Below are 16,765 nucleotides of genomic sequence, written 5' to 3' on the forward strand. Positions count from 1 at the left end.
AGCAGATGGTTGAGATCCTATTTTCAAGTACCTTCTAGCCTTAGTCTGGCGTGATGTCCTCCAGATACTGTTGGATAACAACTCCCAGCATCCCTGTCCATTGCATACCCTCCAACGGTGCTTTGATGAAAATAGGGACGTCCTATTCAATTATTAAGGGACGGGGGTGGCGCTGTGGGTTAAACCACAGAGCCTAGGGCTTGCCGATCAGAAGGTTGGAGGTTTTGAATCCCCGTGACGGGGTGAGCTCCCGTTGTTCGGTCCCTGCTCCTGCCTACCTAGCAGTTTGAAAGCACATCAAAGTGCAAGTAGATAAATACAATAGGTACCGCTCCGCAGGAAGGTAAACGGCATTTCCGTGCTCTGCTCTGGTTCACCAGAAGCGGCTTAGTCATGCTGGCCACATGACTCGGAAGCTGTCTGCGGACAAACGCCGGCTCCCTCAGCCAGTAAAGCGAGATGAGCGCCACAACCCCAGAGTCGTTCACGACTGGATCTAACGGTCAGGGGTACCTTCACCTTTACCTTTTAGTCTATTATTATTATTATTATTATTATTATTATTATTATTATTATTCCCCAGCCATTTATACCCCAGCCACTCTGAGCAGCTTCCAACATATATAAAAGCATAATACAATGGTACCTCTGGTTACGTACTTAATTCGTTCCGGAGATCCGTTCTTAACCTGAAACTGTTCATAGCCTGAAGCACCACTTTAGCTAATGGGGTCTCCTGCTGCTGCTGCGCAGCTGCCATGCAATTTCTGTTCTCATCCTGAAGCAAATTTCTTAACCCGATGTACTATTTCTGGGTTAGCGGAGTCTGTAACCTGAAGCGTATTTAACCTGAAGCATATGTAACCCAAGGTACCACTGTAAAACATTAAACATTAAAAAAGTTCCCTATTCAGGGCTGCTTATAAATGCCTTCTAAAGGTTGTATAGTTACTTATCTCCTTGGCTTGGGGGGGGGGTCGAATAACTCCGTACACTCCAACATTTCTCCGATGAAAATAGGGACGTGCTAAGGAAAAGTGAGACTTTCCAGAATCAAATCAGAAACTGGGAGCACTCCGGTAAATCCAGGACTGTCCCTGAAAAACAGGGTCTGCCATTGACCATGTTGGATGGGGCGTGATGGGAGTTTACTTTTATTTATTTCTACATTGATATCCTTCAAGGATCTCAAGGTGTGGCCTACACGCTTCTCCCCACCCCTCCATTTGACCCTCACACAACAACTTTGTGGGGTAGGTTAGACAAAGAGAAAGTGACAGCCCAAGGTCACCCAGTGAGTTTCAGGGCCCAGTGGGCATTTGAGCCCTAGTCTCCCAGGTCCACTCTAACCACGGCACCATTGCTATCTCTCAGTTCCAGGCTCTGGCTATCTTCAGGTGGTATTCCAACCCATCCCCGCAAACTGAAGCTGTGCAACTGGAGGTTTTGCGCAAGGAAACCACTCTCCCAAAAGATAAAGGAAAGTGAAGTGTGTGGGGGGAGAGAATGCACTGGGAAGTGTGCAATAGTGTTTAACTTTGGCTCAGTGTGATCTAACGGTTGCAAACAAAGCTGTGGCCCAAAAGATAAGGAAAGCAAGATAGGGAAATTCACTGGGAAGTGTGAGATAACACTCAATGTTGACACAACATTATCTAACCTCCCTGCACACAAATCAGAACAAATGTGAATGTACCGCATCTCTTCTAGGCAAATAAAGAGGAACCAATGCTTCATGTGCCCTCAGGCTGGTGTAGAGGGCTGTCTCGAAAACGATGTTGTACATGTAAAATGCCAAATCGTACAAAAAGTGGTTCTAGTCATTGTCAAAAATCACTGAGCTTAGTTTTCTCCATTATAGTTACATTCCAGAGTGGTACCAAGCATCCGGTGTAAGATTTTGGGCAAAAAGATGTCATTGATTGCCTAAAATGGGAAATTCTTGCCCATGTTGATTCAGAAAGGAAATGTCAGCTCGGACCAGCCCTTGTCTGAGAAACCTAATTGAAATTCACCATCCCGTCCTGTCTGCTCCCACCCTCCCATCCCAGGAAGAGAGGGTGAGGATTTGCGCAAGCACGGCAAACAGGAAAAAGTTAGGAGACATTCACTCGCATCCCTGCCATTGGAAGGTGAGCAATAAAGAGAGGTCCCGGGTCAATCCCTGGCATCTCTAGGTAGCGGAAGATCATTTCCCCATTCAAAACTGCTACTAATTCCCTGTAAGGACGACAGAGGTCAGATCCACACCATAAATTAAAGTCACACGGCTTCCCTCAAGGAATCTTGGGGAATGTAGTTTGTAAAGGATACTGGAATTTGTAGCTGGGTGAGGGGCAATGCTACCCCACTGAGCTACAACCAATGCATTTTTTTCTGGGGGGTACGCAGGGGTATGCATACCCCTAAACATTTTGTGAATCGAAATCTGGCCTCATTGAGGGGCAGTGTTTCAGTATGAGTAGGAAAATGAGAGTACCCCTAAACATTTTTTTTTTTAAGGAAAAAAGCACTGGCTACAACTCTTCCCTTTGGAATCCGTGGCCTCATTCTGAGCACACATTTCCAGTGGGCTAGTGCAGGAAAAGAGTTCTTTCTTTTCTCTTTGATGTTAAATATTCTCCTTTATGATTCTGGAAACGGCAGGGAGAGTGCCTGGGGGAGGGAAGGATCCCCCCTCTGTGTATGAGCAGGAATTGGGCAGGGCAGGTCTGCAAGAAATCAAGAGGGAAGATGATAGAAAATAAAATTTCGTCATGGGGCCAAATGAGCCCTCTGCTCCTCTGACTCCCCATAGTTGGCCAATATCCCCGTCTAGACATGAGTGAAAGTGTAAGGTCATGAGATGACTGTCAATTTGAACTTTCGTAGAGGAACTTCGAGGCTTCCTAAGCCCGTAAAGAGGATGACAGAAACATAGAGTTGCACATTAATGGGCTTCACTGATTAATCAACTATAGCTTTGGTTGATTAACTGGGGGAGGGCTATTTTAATTAGTGTGTCTGTTTGTTTCCACACGAGACTTCACTATGGATTTGCAATCTGTTGCTCACTCACTTTCCAGAGCATCGGGATGCAAGCGATGCTGTTTATAGATGGCATTTATAGATATGGTTGCAATGTCAAATTGTTATATTCCAGCGTTTGCAGTGTTGTCCTCCTGTTTGCCTGCCTGCCCACCAGCTCTGGCTTGCAGCAATTTTTTAATATAATTCAACGAATTTGCAGCATCAGCAAGTTCAAAATAGTCACTACTGAGGCTTGTGGGGGCGGATTACTGATGAATAGCTCCTTCTTCCGTCAATTTCTGTTCCTCGCCAGAGTGGAACTGGGACGTCAGTTTCATGTTTCTGTTCATTTCCCCCTAATATTCCTTCTGCAGCAGAAAAAAATAATAATCAATAACTCAGGGATTACAGCCCCTTTCCATTTCAGATCAATGCTGCTGGTTAAGGCGCAAGTTATCATTGTGCTACACTAGGGACGCGGGTGGTGCTGTGGGTTAAACCACAGAGCCTAGGATTTGGTGATCAGAAGGTCGGTGGTTCGAATCCCCACAATGGGGTGAGCTCCCGTTGCTCGGTCCCTGCTCCTGCCAACCTAGCAGTTCGTAAGCACGTCAAAGTGCAAGTAGATAAATAGGTACCGCTCCGGCGGGAAGGTAAACGGCGTTTACGTGCGCTGCTCTGGTTCGCTAGAAGCGGCTTAGTCATACGGGCCACATGGCCCGGAAGCTGTATGCTGGCTCCCTCGGCCAATAAAGCGAGATGAGCGCCGCAACCCCAGAGTTGGTCACGACTGGAACTAATGGTCAGGGGTCCCTTTACCTTTTGTGCTACACTAGGAGCAGAAGTCACAAGGGAGAAACTATTAATTAACCTTGTAAGGGACCTTCTGAGTAAGCAAGCCTAGATTGCTCAGTTGGTTAGAGCCTGGAGCTGGTAACGCCAAGGTTGCTGGTTCCCTTTTGGGACAGCTGCATATTCCTGCGTTGCCGGTGGTTGGACTAGATGATCCTCAAGGTCCCTTCCAATCATACCATTTTATGATCTCTAATATAGAAGGATCTTGGTTGTAGGGAGGGGCACTGCCTTAAAAAAAAAAGCTATATGAAGTTCTGTGTGGAACCATCACCAGCTGATTGTGGGTAAGGATGCAATCTGAATTATGGGCACACCCATTGCTCTTTGGACGCGAGATGAGTTCTGCTGGGAATGGCATTGGGAATGACAACAACAATCTTAAAAGACAGCCTTTCCTGCTTAACGGTTAGAAATAGCTGACACATAACAAATCCCTAGTTCTCTTGTACTTCTTCCACGGGACAAAAGTCAGCTTCTCAACATGAGGTTTCGTTCAATGGATATTGACGTAAATTTTAACGTTGAAAGGATGACTAGTTTATATTCAGATGATTAATTCAGATTAAAAATCCCCAGAAACCTTTTAAGAGAGAATGTCTCCTGAGCAGTTTCGTTTCAGCTGCAGCCCAGATACTGCCTGCGTCGGAATGATCACATTTTCTGTTCTCGAAACTCACTTCAGGTAGAATTTGTTGATACTAGATGCAACTTCTCTTTTTTTCTCTCTCCCTCCCAGAGGCCTGCTTCTTCTTTTTGGTCATTCTCACCAGAATCCCCTTCTGGCCTCAGAGTTCAAACCTCAAGATTTCCACAATGCAACGGAATTCCTGAGTCCTCCGTTGAGAAACTCCAGTCCAGATATTTAAACATCCTATTTCCTACATCGACATCACACTTTATAGCAGGAGGGCTGGTGCGGGGAGACCATTAGCCCCTGATGTTACTGAACTATAACTCCCCACCACTCCTAGCAAGGACAGCCAATGACCAGGGGTGTTAGGAGCATAGCTGTCAACTTACAGATTTGAAAATAAGGGACCAGCAGCCAAAATAAGGGATTTTGTGAGCACCGGTATGTTCCACTTCTGAGCCCCTCCGAGCCAAAGGCAGAAAGCCCAGCCAGCAGCCAAATGAAGCCTCAAGCAGTGGTTCCCACAGCGCAGCAACCCAGCAAAAGGGATGCAGCAAGTAAAACCAGCGTCACCTCTCTGCTGGGAAGCGCTGAGCAAAGGCGGGTTCCCAGGCAATGCAGCCGATTTGATCAGCACAAGGCATGCAAGCTCCACCTCCCAGCTGTTCTTAGACTCCTTATTGGGTGAGCAACGCAGCCAAGCAACACAGTTGGAGCCTCCCTCCTTCCTGGCTGGCAGGGAGGGAGGGAGGGAGAGGAGCTGCTTCCTTTGAAACCCGGGAAATTTAAGGGACATCATCAATAAGGGACAGCAGCGGGACACGGCGCTGGGATAAGGGACTTTCCCGCCAAATAAGGGACGTTTGACAGCTATGCCCCTGATGTTACTGAACTATAACTCCCCACCAGCCCTAGCAAGCACAGCCAATGACCAGGGGTATTGGGAGTTGTAGTTCAGTGACATCTGGACTGCCAAATATTCCCCACACTTGCTTTATAGCAAGGACAGGGAACCTCAAGCTGGGGTGTGGGTATGGGTGCAAATGCATCCCCTTCCAGGTTTCTGTGTCTGGCCTTTGGAACACTTCCCAGGTCATTCCCCCTTTCTTCAGGTGACACAACTCATGGGCCTTGCTTCACAACCTGAGAGTTTTTGGCTAGCTGGAATGATGTTGTCCAACCCTGATGACGTCTCTTGCATACCAGCCTACTCGCATGCAAAACGCGAGTGGTGCTGTGGTCTAAACTACTGTGCCTCTTGGGCTTGCTGATCAGAAGCTCGGCAGTTCGAATCCCCGCGACGGGGTGAGCTCCTGTTGCTCTGTCCCAGCTTCTGCCAACCTAGCAGTTCGAAAGCACGCCAGTGCAAGGAGATAAATAGGAACCGCTGCAGCGGGAAGGTAAATGACGTTTCCATGCATCAAATGCGGTTTAGTCCTGCTGGCCACATGACCCGGAAAGCTGTCTGTGGACAAGGGCCGGCTCCCTCGGCCTGAAGCGAGATGAGCGCCGGAACCCCATAGTCACCTTTGACTGGACTTAACCATCCAGGGGTCATTTACCTTTTTTACCTTTATGGGGGTAAAATTTACATCCATTGCTTTGCTATGCAATATTGTGGCCTACGATCCTTCCAAGTCTCTTGCTCCACACAAATTAGCCGTGGCAGTATAGTGGTACCTTGGGTTACAGACGCTTCAGGTTACAGACTCTGCTAACCCAGAAACAGTACCTCGGGTTAAGAACTTTGCTTCAGGATGAGAACAGAAATCGTGCTCCGGTGGTGTGGTGGCTGCGGGAGGCCCCATTAGCTAAAATGATACCTCAGATTAAGAATAGTTTCAGGTTAAGAACGGACCTCCAGAACAAATTAAGTTCTTAACCCGAGGTACCACCGTATAGTGGTTAGTGCAGACCCTCCAAGTGTCCCTATTTTCCAGGGACTGTCCCAGATTTACAGAAGTCGTCTGTTTCTGGTTTGATCCCAGAATGTCTTACTTTTCCATAAGATTTCCTTACTTTCATTGGTGAAATGTTGGGTGGGGTCCCTATTTTCATCAGATAAATGTTGGAGAGTATGGTGTTCTGTGGCCTCCAAGCCAACGAGATACAATAAGTAACTATATCACCTTTAGAAGACATCTGAAAGCGGCCCTGTATAGGGAAGGTTTTTTTAAAAAAACGTTTTATTATGTTTTTTATATATGCTGGAAGCTGTCCTGAGTGGCTGGGGAAACCCAATCAGATGGGTGGGGTACGAATAATAACATTATTAGTATTATTTTCATTCTCATGGAATAGGACGTCCCTATTTTCATCAGAGAAACGTTGGAGGGTATGATATCTGTGGGTACTAGTGCTTTGCAGTGTCTGGTTTTAAACATCTTTGTACTTTGGATTCTAGGCAGTGCTTTTTTCTGGGGACACACACACCCCTAAACATTTTGTGAATCTTTGTACTTTTGTCCATTTACTCTATTTATTTTTCCTGACATGAACTATAAAATGGTGATTTTCTTGAGTCAAAACGAGAGTAGCCCTAAACATTATTTTTTTAAAGAGGAAAAAAAGCGCTGGTTCTAGGATTGCATTTTTTTTTTACACAAATCCATTGATGTTCCAAAGTGCCCACCAGGAGGCGATAAAGCTCTCTCTCTCTCTCTCTCTCTCTCTCTCTCTCTCTCTCTCTCTCTCTCTCTCTCTCTCTCTCTCTCTCTCTCTCTCTCTCTCTCTCTCTCTCTCTCTCTCTCTCTCTCTCACACACACACACACACACACACACACACTCTCACACACACACAACCAGACTTTTCATGTACTTTCTTGGTTTTTTTATTTCCTCCCCAGAAATTCCTCCACCGGCTTCCGTTTCTTCTTCTTGTTTTGCCCCCATAATTACCAAACGAGGCCATGCGTGGGTGTGCTTCTACCTTTGTACAACCCGGCCTCTCGGAAACGCTGAAGAAAGTGCCTTTCCCAGGGGAAATAATTGGGCTACAAAAGTGAAAGTTGCACTCCCCTCTGTGGCGAGGGGTGGGGTGAGAACAGAAGATGGAGAGGGGGGGGGAGCCTATGATGTCAAACCTTTGGTCTGACAGCTCTTTTCCTTGCGATGACTCGTGACATGATTGTCTCGATGTAGGCAGGGAAAAAACAGGAGCTGATTTTTTCTTCAAATGCTTGTTGTTTTATCTGCCCACTTAATTTCGTATCAAACAATTCCAAAATGAGCCACACTCGGGTGTGGAGTGGGGGGGGGTGTGCTGATGGGGAGGAACCAGAAAAACCACAAATGTAATGACCTCAACATTTTCATTCTTCGGAAGAGCTCAGTATTTCCACTCTCAATGAAATCTCCCTCCCCTTTCTTACAACACAGGCTCACAAGTATATATAAACCGGTGGCATCCCAAAGTATTAAGCACCACTTTCTGAATGAACACTCCTGCCAACGGCCAATACTCTTACGTCATTCCAGGATGCAGCTTACAATGAAAGCCATCATTTCAGGTAACCCACCTTTTACCACTTCAAATTACTTCTTCTTTGTCTTTTCCCCCCCTTTCCCCTTCCAAAGTTCACTGAGGACCGCTGTCAGCGCCTTCTGCCCTCTGCAGTCCAAAGCGTGACCCCGGTTGAACTTTCAACTCTATCCCTCTAGTTACTCCGAAGACTTCTGAGCATTTTGGGGCAGCGTGAGAAAAAGATGGTTTCCCTTTTTTTCTTTTTGGCAGACTTCTGCTAAACTTCCTGGCAACTTCTGAAAGATTCCCCCCATATCTCTGGCTGTTGGGAGAAACACTTCACTTACCGAATTAGACATTTTAATCCCCTTCCCCTCCCAAAAGCAAGTTTGGAAAGAAGGGAAATGTTATCCAGCGGATGAAGCTGCTCAGATTGTAGTCAGCCCATCATAAAAAAGGTAAAGGGACCCCATTAGGTCCAGTCGTGGCCGACTCTGGGGTTGCAGCACTCATTTCGCTTTACTGGCCAAGGGAGCCAGCATACAGCTTCTGGGTCATGTGGCCAGCATGACTAAGCCGCTTCTGGCGAACCAGAGCAGCACATGGAAACGCCGTTTACCTTCCTACCAGAGGGGTACGTATTTATCTACTTGCACTTTGACGTGCTTTCGAGCTGCTAGGTTGGCAGGAGCTAGGACCGAGCAACCGGAGCTCACCCCGTCGCAGGGATTCGAACTGCTGACCTTCTGATCGGCAAGTCCTAGGCTCTGTGGTTTAACCCACAGCGCCACCCGCGTCCCACCAGCCCATCATAGGGAGCAATCAAACCTAGAATGAAGGTATGCTAACCTCTCAAGGTTTTGGGCCTCTCTAAGGAATTATTCTATTCTTCCAGTTTGGGATTCTTAGATTGGGTCACCTTTCCTTCTTCATAGACTCCCCTCCAGGCTTACCTAAATCAGTGTTACAGAGCATATCTTTCTTCACTGGATTTTTCCTGAACTGTTTGGCAGTTATAATAAGCAATATAAGCTTTCCAAGAGCTCAGCTGCCAAGAGATGGACAGCTTATTGTTAGAGCTCCTGAGCTGTTAATTAATGCAAACCCAGAAAAGTTTAAACAGCCACCACCCCAAAACCTCAGCATCCTCTGACACCTTTAAAAGGGCAGCTAGAATGGTAGATTTGTAGAGTCGGAAGGGACCCCGAGGGTCATCTACTCCAACCCTATGCAAAGCTAGAAGCAAGATAAGCTTTGCAAGAGCTCATGTGTTAGAGGGATGAATAACTTCTTGCTAGAACTCTTCAGCTGGTGAATTAATGGCTAATAATGCAACCTGGATAAGCTCTTTAATAATAATAATAATAATAATAATAATAATAATAATAATAATAACAACAACAACAACAACAACCCCAAACCTCAGGGTTGTCCAGCACCTTCAAAAGAAAACATACCCATTTATTATAGTGTGTACATTCTAAGGCTGTGCCATCAGAATTCACCAGCACAAGACATTTTAATGGTCACTAGTCGGGATAAGAGATAAATTCAGTTTGCTTCACATTTTAATTTGGATCTACCTATTGTGCACTTCCTGGAACAGTATACAAACTGAAATGTAACCGTGCTTCAAAATTTCACACTTTCTCCAATTTTGCAATGATGTTTTCCTACCAAAAACTCAGTACAGAGTGGCTGGAGCAACCCAGTCAGATGTGCGGCATAAAAATATTATGATTATGACTGTGGTTATGATTATTTGTAGTATACAAAATGTGCTTTATAGGGCAAAACTGGATGCAAAAAAGTGGCATATTGGGCAAAGTTTAATACAAAAAATGTGTATAATGTGGGAGGGAGGAACATGCATTGTTTAAGCTTTAAAAATTCAGAAAATGATGTGGAAATGTAGCAAACTGAATTTAAGATGGGGAAAAACAAGAGAGAAAAAGAAATAGATGGATTTGCCCATCTGTAGACACTAGCTACAAGATGGTTTTTAGAAAGGGCTAGACCATTTTTGGCTACTTATCCATAATTGGTGAACAGAACCAAACCTCTGACTAATAATACCTGCCTGGAAAAAGGGCAACAGGAGAAGCCGATGGGCTCCTGTAGGGATCCATGTGGAAGAGGATGGTTTTTGGAATGTTGGACCTGAATGCTACCCAGCAACAAATCACCTCTTCCGTCCTTGGAAATGTAATAGCTTTCACTTGAGGAGTAGCTTCTGTCTCTCATTGCAAAGAGATATTAGTGTGATCTCCTTGGACAGCCAGCCTGACTCTTGAGGAACAGAACTGAATGCTTAGCATGGAATCAACTGCAGATCATAGGGGAGATGCTATCACCAACAGCTCCTTGAATCAGGACTGCCTATGTCATGTGCTCCTATTTCCCTTATCAAACAACCTCCTTGGCAGCAGCAGCGGTTTTCCGAAACCGCTTCCTCTTCCTGGAGCAAGACTGTCCTCCTCCTCAACATCCCATCAGCTGACGGGTGCACCAGCCAAATGATTTTGCTTTAAGTCTGAAGGGTGGCTGGGCATAGCTTGGGGAAAATAGGGCTCAGATTGAGACCTTTGGTGGGGAGAGTTTGGCCCACAGACAGGAGGATTCCCAATTTCTGGTGCCCACATCTCTGGAGTTTGGTGGCCCCCCTTAGGGCCTTGCTCAGCCTGTGCACCATATTGTCTTTGCCTAGACGTCATGCCCAGCCTTGGCATATACCCACTGGTACTAAACCTCCTCTCCCTGCCACCTTGAGTGGGTCTAGTTGGCTGCCAGTAGCCTCTGCAATTCTCTTTGGAGAAATCTTCTGCCCTCTCTCGTCCAGTTCCTCCTGCTTTCTGTCTCCTTTCACATACCTTCCGACATTTCTCTGGTGAAAATAGGGGGCCAGTGTCCAAGTTTATCAGCCCCACACCTTTTAGGGTAAGGTTACCAGATTTTTTTCAATGAATCCGGGGAGACTTTTCAATTTCAATAGGAATGATAGGATTTTGTCAGGGGACTGATTTGTAAATCCGGGGACTGTCCCCGGGAAACGGGGACGTCTGGTAACCTTATTTTAGGGGCCTCTTGACAACGGATCAAAAATAATATTGATTTGACCTTGAGAGCAAATTGCAACCAATCTTCCTTAGTTCAATGTTATCCCACTAGAGCTCACGCACGAGGCTCTCTCCTCCCCACCCTGAAATTTTGACTGCCTAGGGGCCTCCACAGGGTTGAATCCAGCACTGAGGGACGTCCTTCCATACCCTCCAATATTTCTCTGGTGAAAATAGGGGCGTCCTATGGGAAATTGAGACATTCGAAGGAACTGGGATAGCTTCTGTAAATCTGAGGCTGTCCCTAGGGACACATAGGAGATCTGCTTGCAAATGTGCTTCATCCTCTGTCTTGTTCTCGTCCACACATTTGGCCAGCTTCCCCCTGCCTTATACCCAGACACTTTGCCGCTTCTCCCCACCACTCAGTTAACCCCTTGCTGTCCTCCTTGGCCCCACGAGGCTGAGCCCACCAAGCTCCTCTTTGTGTTTGAACCCCCTGCTCTTCCGATCGAGCTTTCTGCAAGTCGCTGGTCACTCCCAGAACATAGTTATTTAAGGAGTATATGGGATGGCATGTATGTCTTGGTCATTAAACAGGTCTAGGATAGGGAACCTGTGTCTCTCGAGATGTTGTTGGGCTACAGCTTAGGGTTGCCATACAGTCGTACCTGGGAAGCTGAACGGAATCTGTTCCGGAAGTCCGTTTGACTTCCAAAACATTCGGAAACCAATCCTGCACTCAATTGGAAGCCGCGTAAGCCGCGTCGGATGTTCGGCTTCCAAAAAACGGTCACAAACTGGAACACACACTTCCGGGTTTGTGGCGTTTGGGTGCCAAAACGTTCTAGTCGCAACTTCCGAGGTACGACTGTACTTCAAAAAGTAAAAACCAGGATGCCCTGAGCTATTTTTAAGGAAGACCCCAACAACCCTGCAATTTTTTGATTGACTTGCCAAAGATCCAGGATAAGGTGCTGCCTTTAGAAAATCCCCCTGGATGTCAATGCCACATCTGAAATCCCAGTAATGTCTGGGAAAATTCGGACATACGGCAGCCCTACTGCATCTTAGCCGTGTGACTGATGGGAGCGGGAGTCTGACAACATCCAGGGCCTCTGAGGTTTCTTAAACACCCCTTTAAGAACCCCTGGAGAGCTTCTGCCTGTCGGTATAGACAGCACTGAGCTAGACCAACCAATGGTCTGGCTCCATGTAAATCAGCTTCCTGTGTTTCTCAAGGGAAGGGGCGTAGCTCCTGCTTTGCATGCAGAATGACCTCACATTCAGTCTCCAGGAAGGGGTAATAGAGGGGTTCCCTGCCTGAAATCCTGGAGAGCCACTGCCAGTCGTAGAATCGCAGAATCATAGAGTTGGAAGATACCCCCAAGCGTAATCTCATCCAATCCCCTGCAATGCAGGAATCTCAGCTAAAGCATCCCTGACAGACGGCCGTCCAACCTCTCCTTAAAAACCCCAAAGGAAGGAGAGTCCACAACCTTTCGAGGGAGACCATTCCATTACTGAACAGCTCTTGCCGTCAGAAAGTCCTTCCTGGTATTCCATCGGAATCTCCTTTCTTGTAACTTGAAGCCGTTGATTTGAGTCCTATCCTCCAGAGCAGGAGAAAACAAGCTTGCTCCATGTTCCATGTGACAGTTCTTAAGATATTTGAAGATGGCTATCATATCTCCTCTCAGTCGCCTCTTTTCCACGCTGAACATGCCAAGCTCCTTCAACCATTCCTCATCAGGCTTGACTGCCAAACCCTTGAAAATACAGTCGTACCTCGGGTTACATACGCTTCAGGTTACAGACGCTTCAAGTTACAGACTCCGCTAACCCAGAAATAGTACCTCGGGTTAAGAACTTTGCTTCAGGATGAGAACAGAAATCATGGCATGGTGGCAGCAGGAGGCCCCATTAGCTAAAGTGGTGCTTCAGGTTAAGAACAGTTTCAAGTTAAGAATGGACCTCCAGAACGAATTAAGTACTTAACCCGAGGTACCACTGTACTGAGTTGGATGGACCAATGGGGAAAGACTATAGCAAAGGAGGTAGCGCAACTATTTCACATGCAGATGGTCCTAATGTTCAGTTCCTGGCATCTCCAGGTAGGGCTGGGAATGTCCCTTGCCTGAGACCTAAGGAGCTGCCGCCAGTCAGTGCAGACAATATTAAGCTTGTTAGTATAAGGTAGCTTCCTATGCCCTGCTTTTTTCTTTTTCTTTTTACTTTTGTGGGACACCTGCCTAGCGCACAGTCCTCCTCCGACAGTCAAAAAGAGAAATAACTGTGAAATGAGGGAAGAGGTTTTCCCAAATTGCTGCTTTGATGCTGAGCTGGAGATGTTCCCGGTAGGAACCGCTTTGCATATTTGACATTGTTTGGCCTGCGGTTATGAAATCTGGGAAGGTTGCCACCCATCACTCAGAACCAAGGGGAATTCTGGTGACGTTGGCTGGGCAAGGCTGCACGAATCAAACAATAGCACATGGGAGCTGTGGGTGGCCGGCGAGGGAGGTACAGATCCAGCTATAGTAGCCTGGAAGAGGAGGAGCAGAGAGTAAAGAAAACCAGGGGAGAGTAAGGAGAGGGCATTTGCAATTCACTCTCAGGACTGGTGGTGTTTGGGGAGGGGGAAACCCAGAGGGATGATTAAGACCATCAGGTGAGGCCATCAATGGCCCATCTATTTCACATCTATATTTTTCATTTATATATTTATTTCGCTCAATAACCAGTATGGAAGGTAGGAAGCAAAACAGAGCACGTAAAACACAATAGGATACATTAAGCACACTATTAAAACAGTGAGAAATATAAAATAATTATATCAAAGCAGTAAGAAGACAATGTTTTTAAATTAACCCTGTTCTCACAGTGGAGGCAGAGGATAGCCACTGTGACTAGCAGCCATTGAGAACATTGTCCTCGCATGAATTTGTCCAGTACTCTTTCAAAGGTATATTAATAATAATAATAATAATAATAATAATAATAATAATAATGACATCCAAGTTGGTGACCATCACTGCCACAGTGAGTTCCACAGTTTAACACTGCGCTTCCTGAAGAAGTCCTTTCTTTTATCTGCATTCATGAAAATAATGCACAAAGATGCATTATGGCAGGGGGAATTCCTTGCAAAATAAGTGAATAACTAAAAGTAAAGGTAAAGGGACCCCTGACCATTAGGTCCAGTCGTGGCTGACTCTGGGGTTGCAGCGCTCATCTCGCTTTACTGGCCGAGGGAGCCGGTGTACAGCTTCCAGGTCATGTGGCCAGCATGACTAAGCTGCTTCTGGCAAACCAGAGCAGCGCACGGAAATGCCGTTTACCTTCCCGCCGTAGCGGGATCTATTTATCTACTTGCACTTCATGCTTTCGAACTGCTAGGTTGGCAGGAGCAGGGACTGAACAACGGGAGCTCACCCCGTCACGGGGATTCGAACCACCGACCTTCTGATCGGCAAGCCCTGGGCTCTGTGGTTTAACCCGTGTCCCTTAAGTGAAAAATACATGCGTGCATTAGGCAAAGTTGGCTCTGTCGCACAGTTAGCCCTGGGTAGCATTTGGCATTTGAAATGCATCAGAACACAAGCCTGAGCGGCATATAAGCACCCAGAGCCTCCTGCTTCTCTTTCTTTACTTGCACATTGTTTCCCTACTGGACAGCAAATCCTGACACATCCTTTCCTCCTCCTCCTCTTCCGCACAGGAGTTGTTCCTTTGCTGCTAGCCATGCACTGCCGACTGGTGCCCGGAAAACCCCTCCTGAGGAACAGGCGGAACCTCATGTGCGACAACATTGGCCCTTGCGGAGAAACAGTCTTCAATCAAATTAAGTGCCAAGTGACACGTCTCAATTTGTCGGCCCCAGGTCTCTTTGATGCCTATGTAAGTTTTGGGTGTAGAGGGGAGGCTGGGAACTTCAGGCACAGGAATGTGGCCCTCCAGGGCAGTCTAGCTGGCCCTCGGGACTCTTCCCAGGCCCCACCTGATTTGCACCCTCCTTGAGTGTTTTTGCCTGGCCGGAATATGTCCCTGAATTCTGATGATGCTCCTTACTCTCCTGGATAGAGGATGGAGAGAGAGTGTATGTGTAGAAACTAGTCTGTTGTACAAATTTGCATTCGTTGCTCCACCAACATTTGCTTCTGGTCCCGTCCACCAATGGCACAGGCCTTCCAGAAGGTTATTTGTAAGGGAATGTGGTCCTTCAACAAAAAATGTGCATCTATTAAAGTTTGCATCAGAATGAATATCTTAGTAAAAACAATATACAAAAATGCATTATGTCAGGGGAAATTGATTTTTAAAAATGCATACACAAGGGGCAATTGCATGCAAACATATATGTGCTAAGAGGAAGTCATCCTTAATTGCTGATGAGTTTGTATGGGGACCTTAAAAATTAAAATAAAATCACCAACAGATACGGAAGTGTGTCAAACTGAACCTAAGATGGGAAGGAGAAACTGAAATCAGCAGATTAATCCACTCCCAGAAAGGTGCTTCTTAATTTGGTTTCAGGTGGGATTTAACAAAGGCGCTTTGCAAACATTGGTTCCTGCTTTCAAATCTTGTTACTGCCAATGGCCAGCATTAAAGAAACATTTTGAAAGATAAAAGCACATTATCCAGATCATAGAGTAGTAGAGTCGGAAGGGACCATGAGGGTCATCTAGTTAACCCCCTGCGATGCAGAAATATAGGACTTGAACCCACAACCCGATATTAAATGTCTCATGCTCTCCTGACTATTTTTGGCCAGATGTGTAGAACAAGGGTATTTTTTTTAAAGCAGCATAAAGTAAAATGGGTATCAATGCCAGCTCTTAATTTGGTTCCTCCTTCTGTCCTGAGCAGCTGGAGAGCCAAGGCTCCCCCTTCAACAGAGCGGAGGTGAAATCGCTTTGCGTCTCCAAAGACACTTTCCCCTCCTTCGACAACCGGACCAGGAAAGAGATGCTGATCTCGCTGTACAAGATCTTCACCTTTTTCAACGCCTCCCTGGGCAACATCACCAGAGACCAGGAGAACAACGACAGGAAGGACCTGCTGGAACGGCTCAGCAACACCACCGCCAAGACGCGAGGCCTCCTAGCCAACCTCACCTGCCTGTTGTGCTCCGAGTACAAAGTCACTGACGTGAAGGTTACCTACGGCTCGGAGGAAACAGGAGCATTTGAGAAGAAGAAGCAGGGCTGTTGGGCCCTGAGGATGTACACAGAGACCATCCCGCTCATCGCTCAGGCCTTGGGGAAATGCCATAGGCAGAGATGAGCTTTCGCGTGAGACTATGCTAAGAACTCTTTGTCTGCAGCGTCAACCCAACATGTTTTGGGTTGTATCCATAGCCCTGGGGATGCCATCATACAGTCTTTCCTCCCCATGGGTCTTTTTCCTTTCCAGATCAGGAAAGCGGGGGGGGGGGGGGCTGCAGAGTTCTGGAGAAATGTTTACTGGGGGGAGGGGGGCGAGCACACCCACCAACCTCAGCTACCTCACCATGATATGATAAGCTTTTGCACACCTGTTCGCAGTTACTTAGTTTTACAGTCTTCACTACTCACAGTCAGGATGGTCAAAGGGGTTCAAAACGGTGCTCAGTCCTGAGCCTGTATGTGGAGCAGGGAAGCTCCTGCTATCCTGAGCGATTCAGGCTGCACTCCTAGCCTTATTTACCTGCGAGTAAGCCCCGTTGAATCCAGTAGGACTTGCTTCTGAACAAGCCAGGTTAGAAT

The 16,765-nt window shown here is 46.6% G+C and overlaps 1 protein-coding gene across 1 annotated transcript; it reads left to right on the top strand.

Annotated features, from left to right (window-relative positions):
* The first annotated feature begins 7,367 nt into the window (after nt 1-7,367).
* LOC309359098 (leukemia inhibitory factor-like) lies at nt 7,368-16,469 on the top strand. The gene is made up of 4 exons (XM_081892575.1): nt 7,368-7,415; nt 7,875-8,005; nt 14,737-14,915; nt 15,888-16,469. Exons 2-4 carry the CDS (start codon nt 7,975-7,977, stop codon nt 16,302-16,304), a joined length of 627 nt encoding a protein of 208 aa, XP_081748701.1. The 5' UTR covers nt 7,368-7,415; nt 7,875-7,974; the 3' UTR covers nt 16,305-16,469.
* The last annotated feature ends 296 nt before the right edge of the window (nt 16,470-16,765 follow it).

This window comes from Podarcis melisellensis (genome assembly GCF_964234715.1).
Source record: "Podarcis melisellensis genome assembly, chromosome: 16".
NCBI lineage: Eukaryota > Metazoa > Chordata > Lepidosauria > Squamata > Lacertidae > Podarcis > Podarcis melisellensis.

Bases quoted from the DNA above. Each gene is read 5' to 3' on its own strand.
- LOC309359098 (XM_081892575.1), top strand. From the start codon at position 7,975: ATGCAGCTTACAATGAAAGCCATCATTTCAG. The intron at 8,006-14,736 runs GTAACCCACCTT...TCTTCCGCACAG, and splicing joins AATGAAAGCCATCATTTCAG to GAGTTGTTCCTTTGCTGCTA. The intron at 14,916-15,887 runs GTAAGTTTTGGG...TGTCCTGAGCAG, and splicing joins CAGGTCTCTTTGATGCCTAT to CTGGAGAGCCAAGGCTCCCC.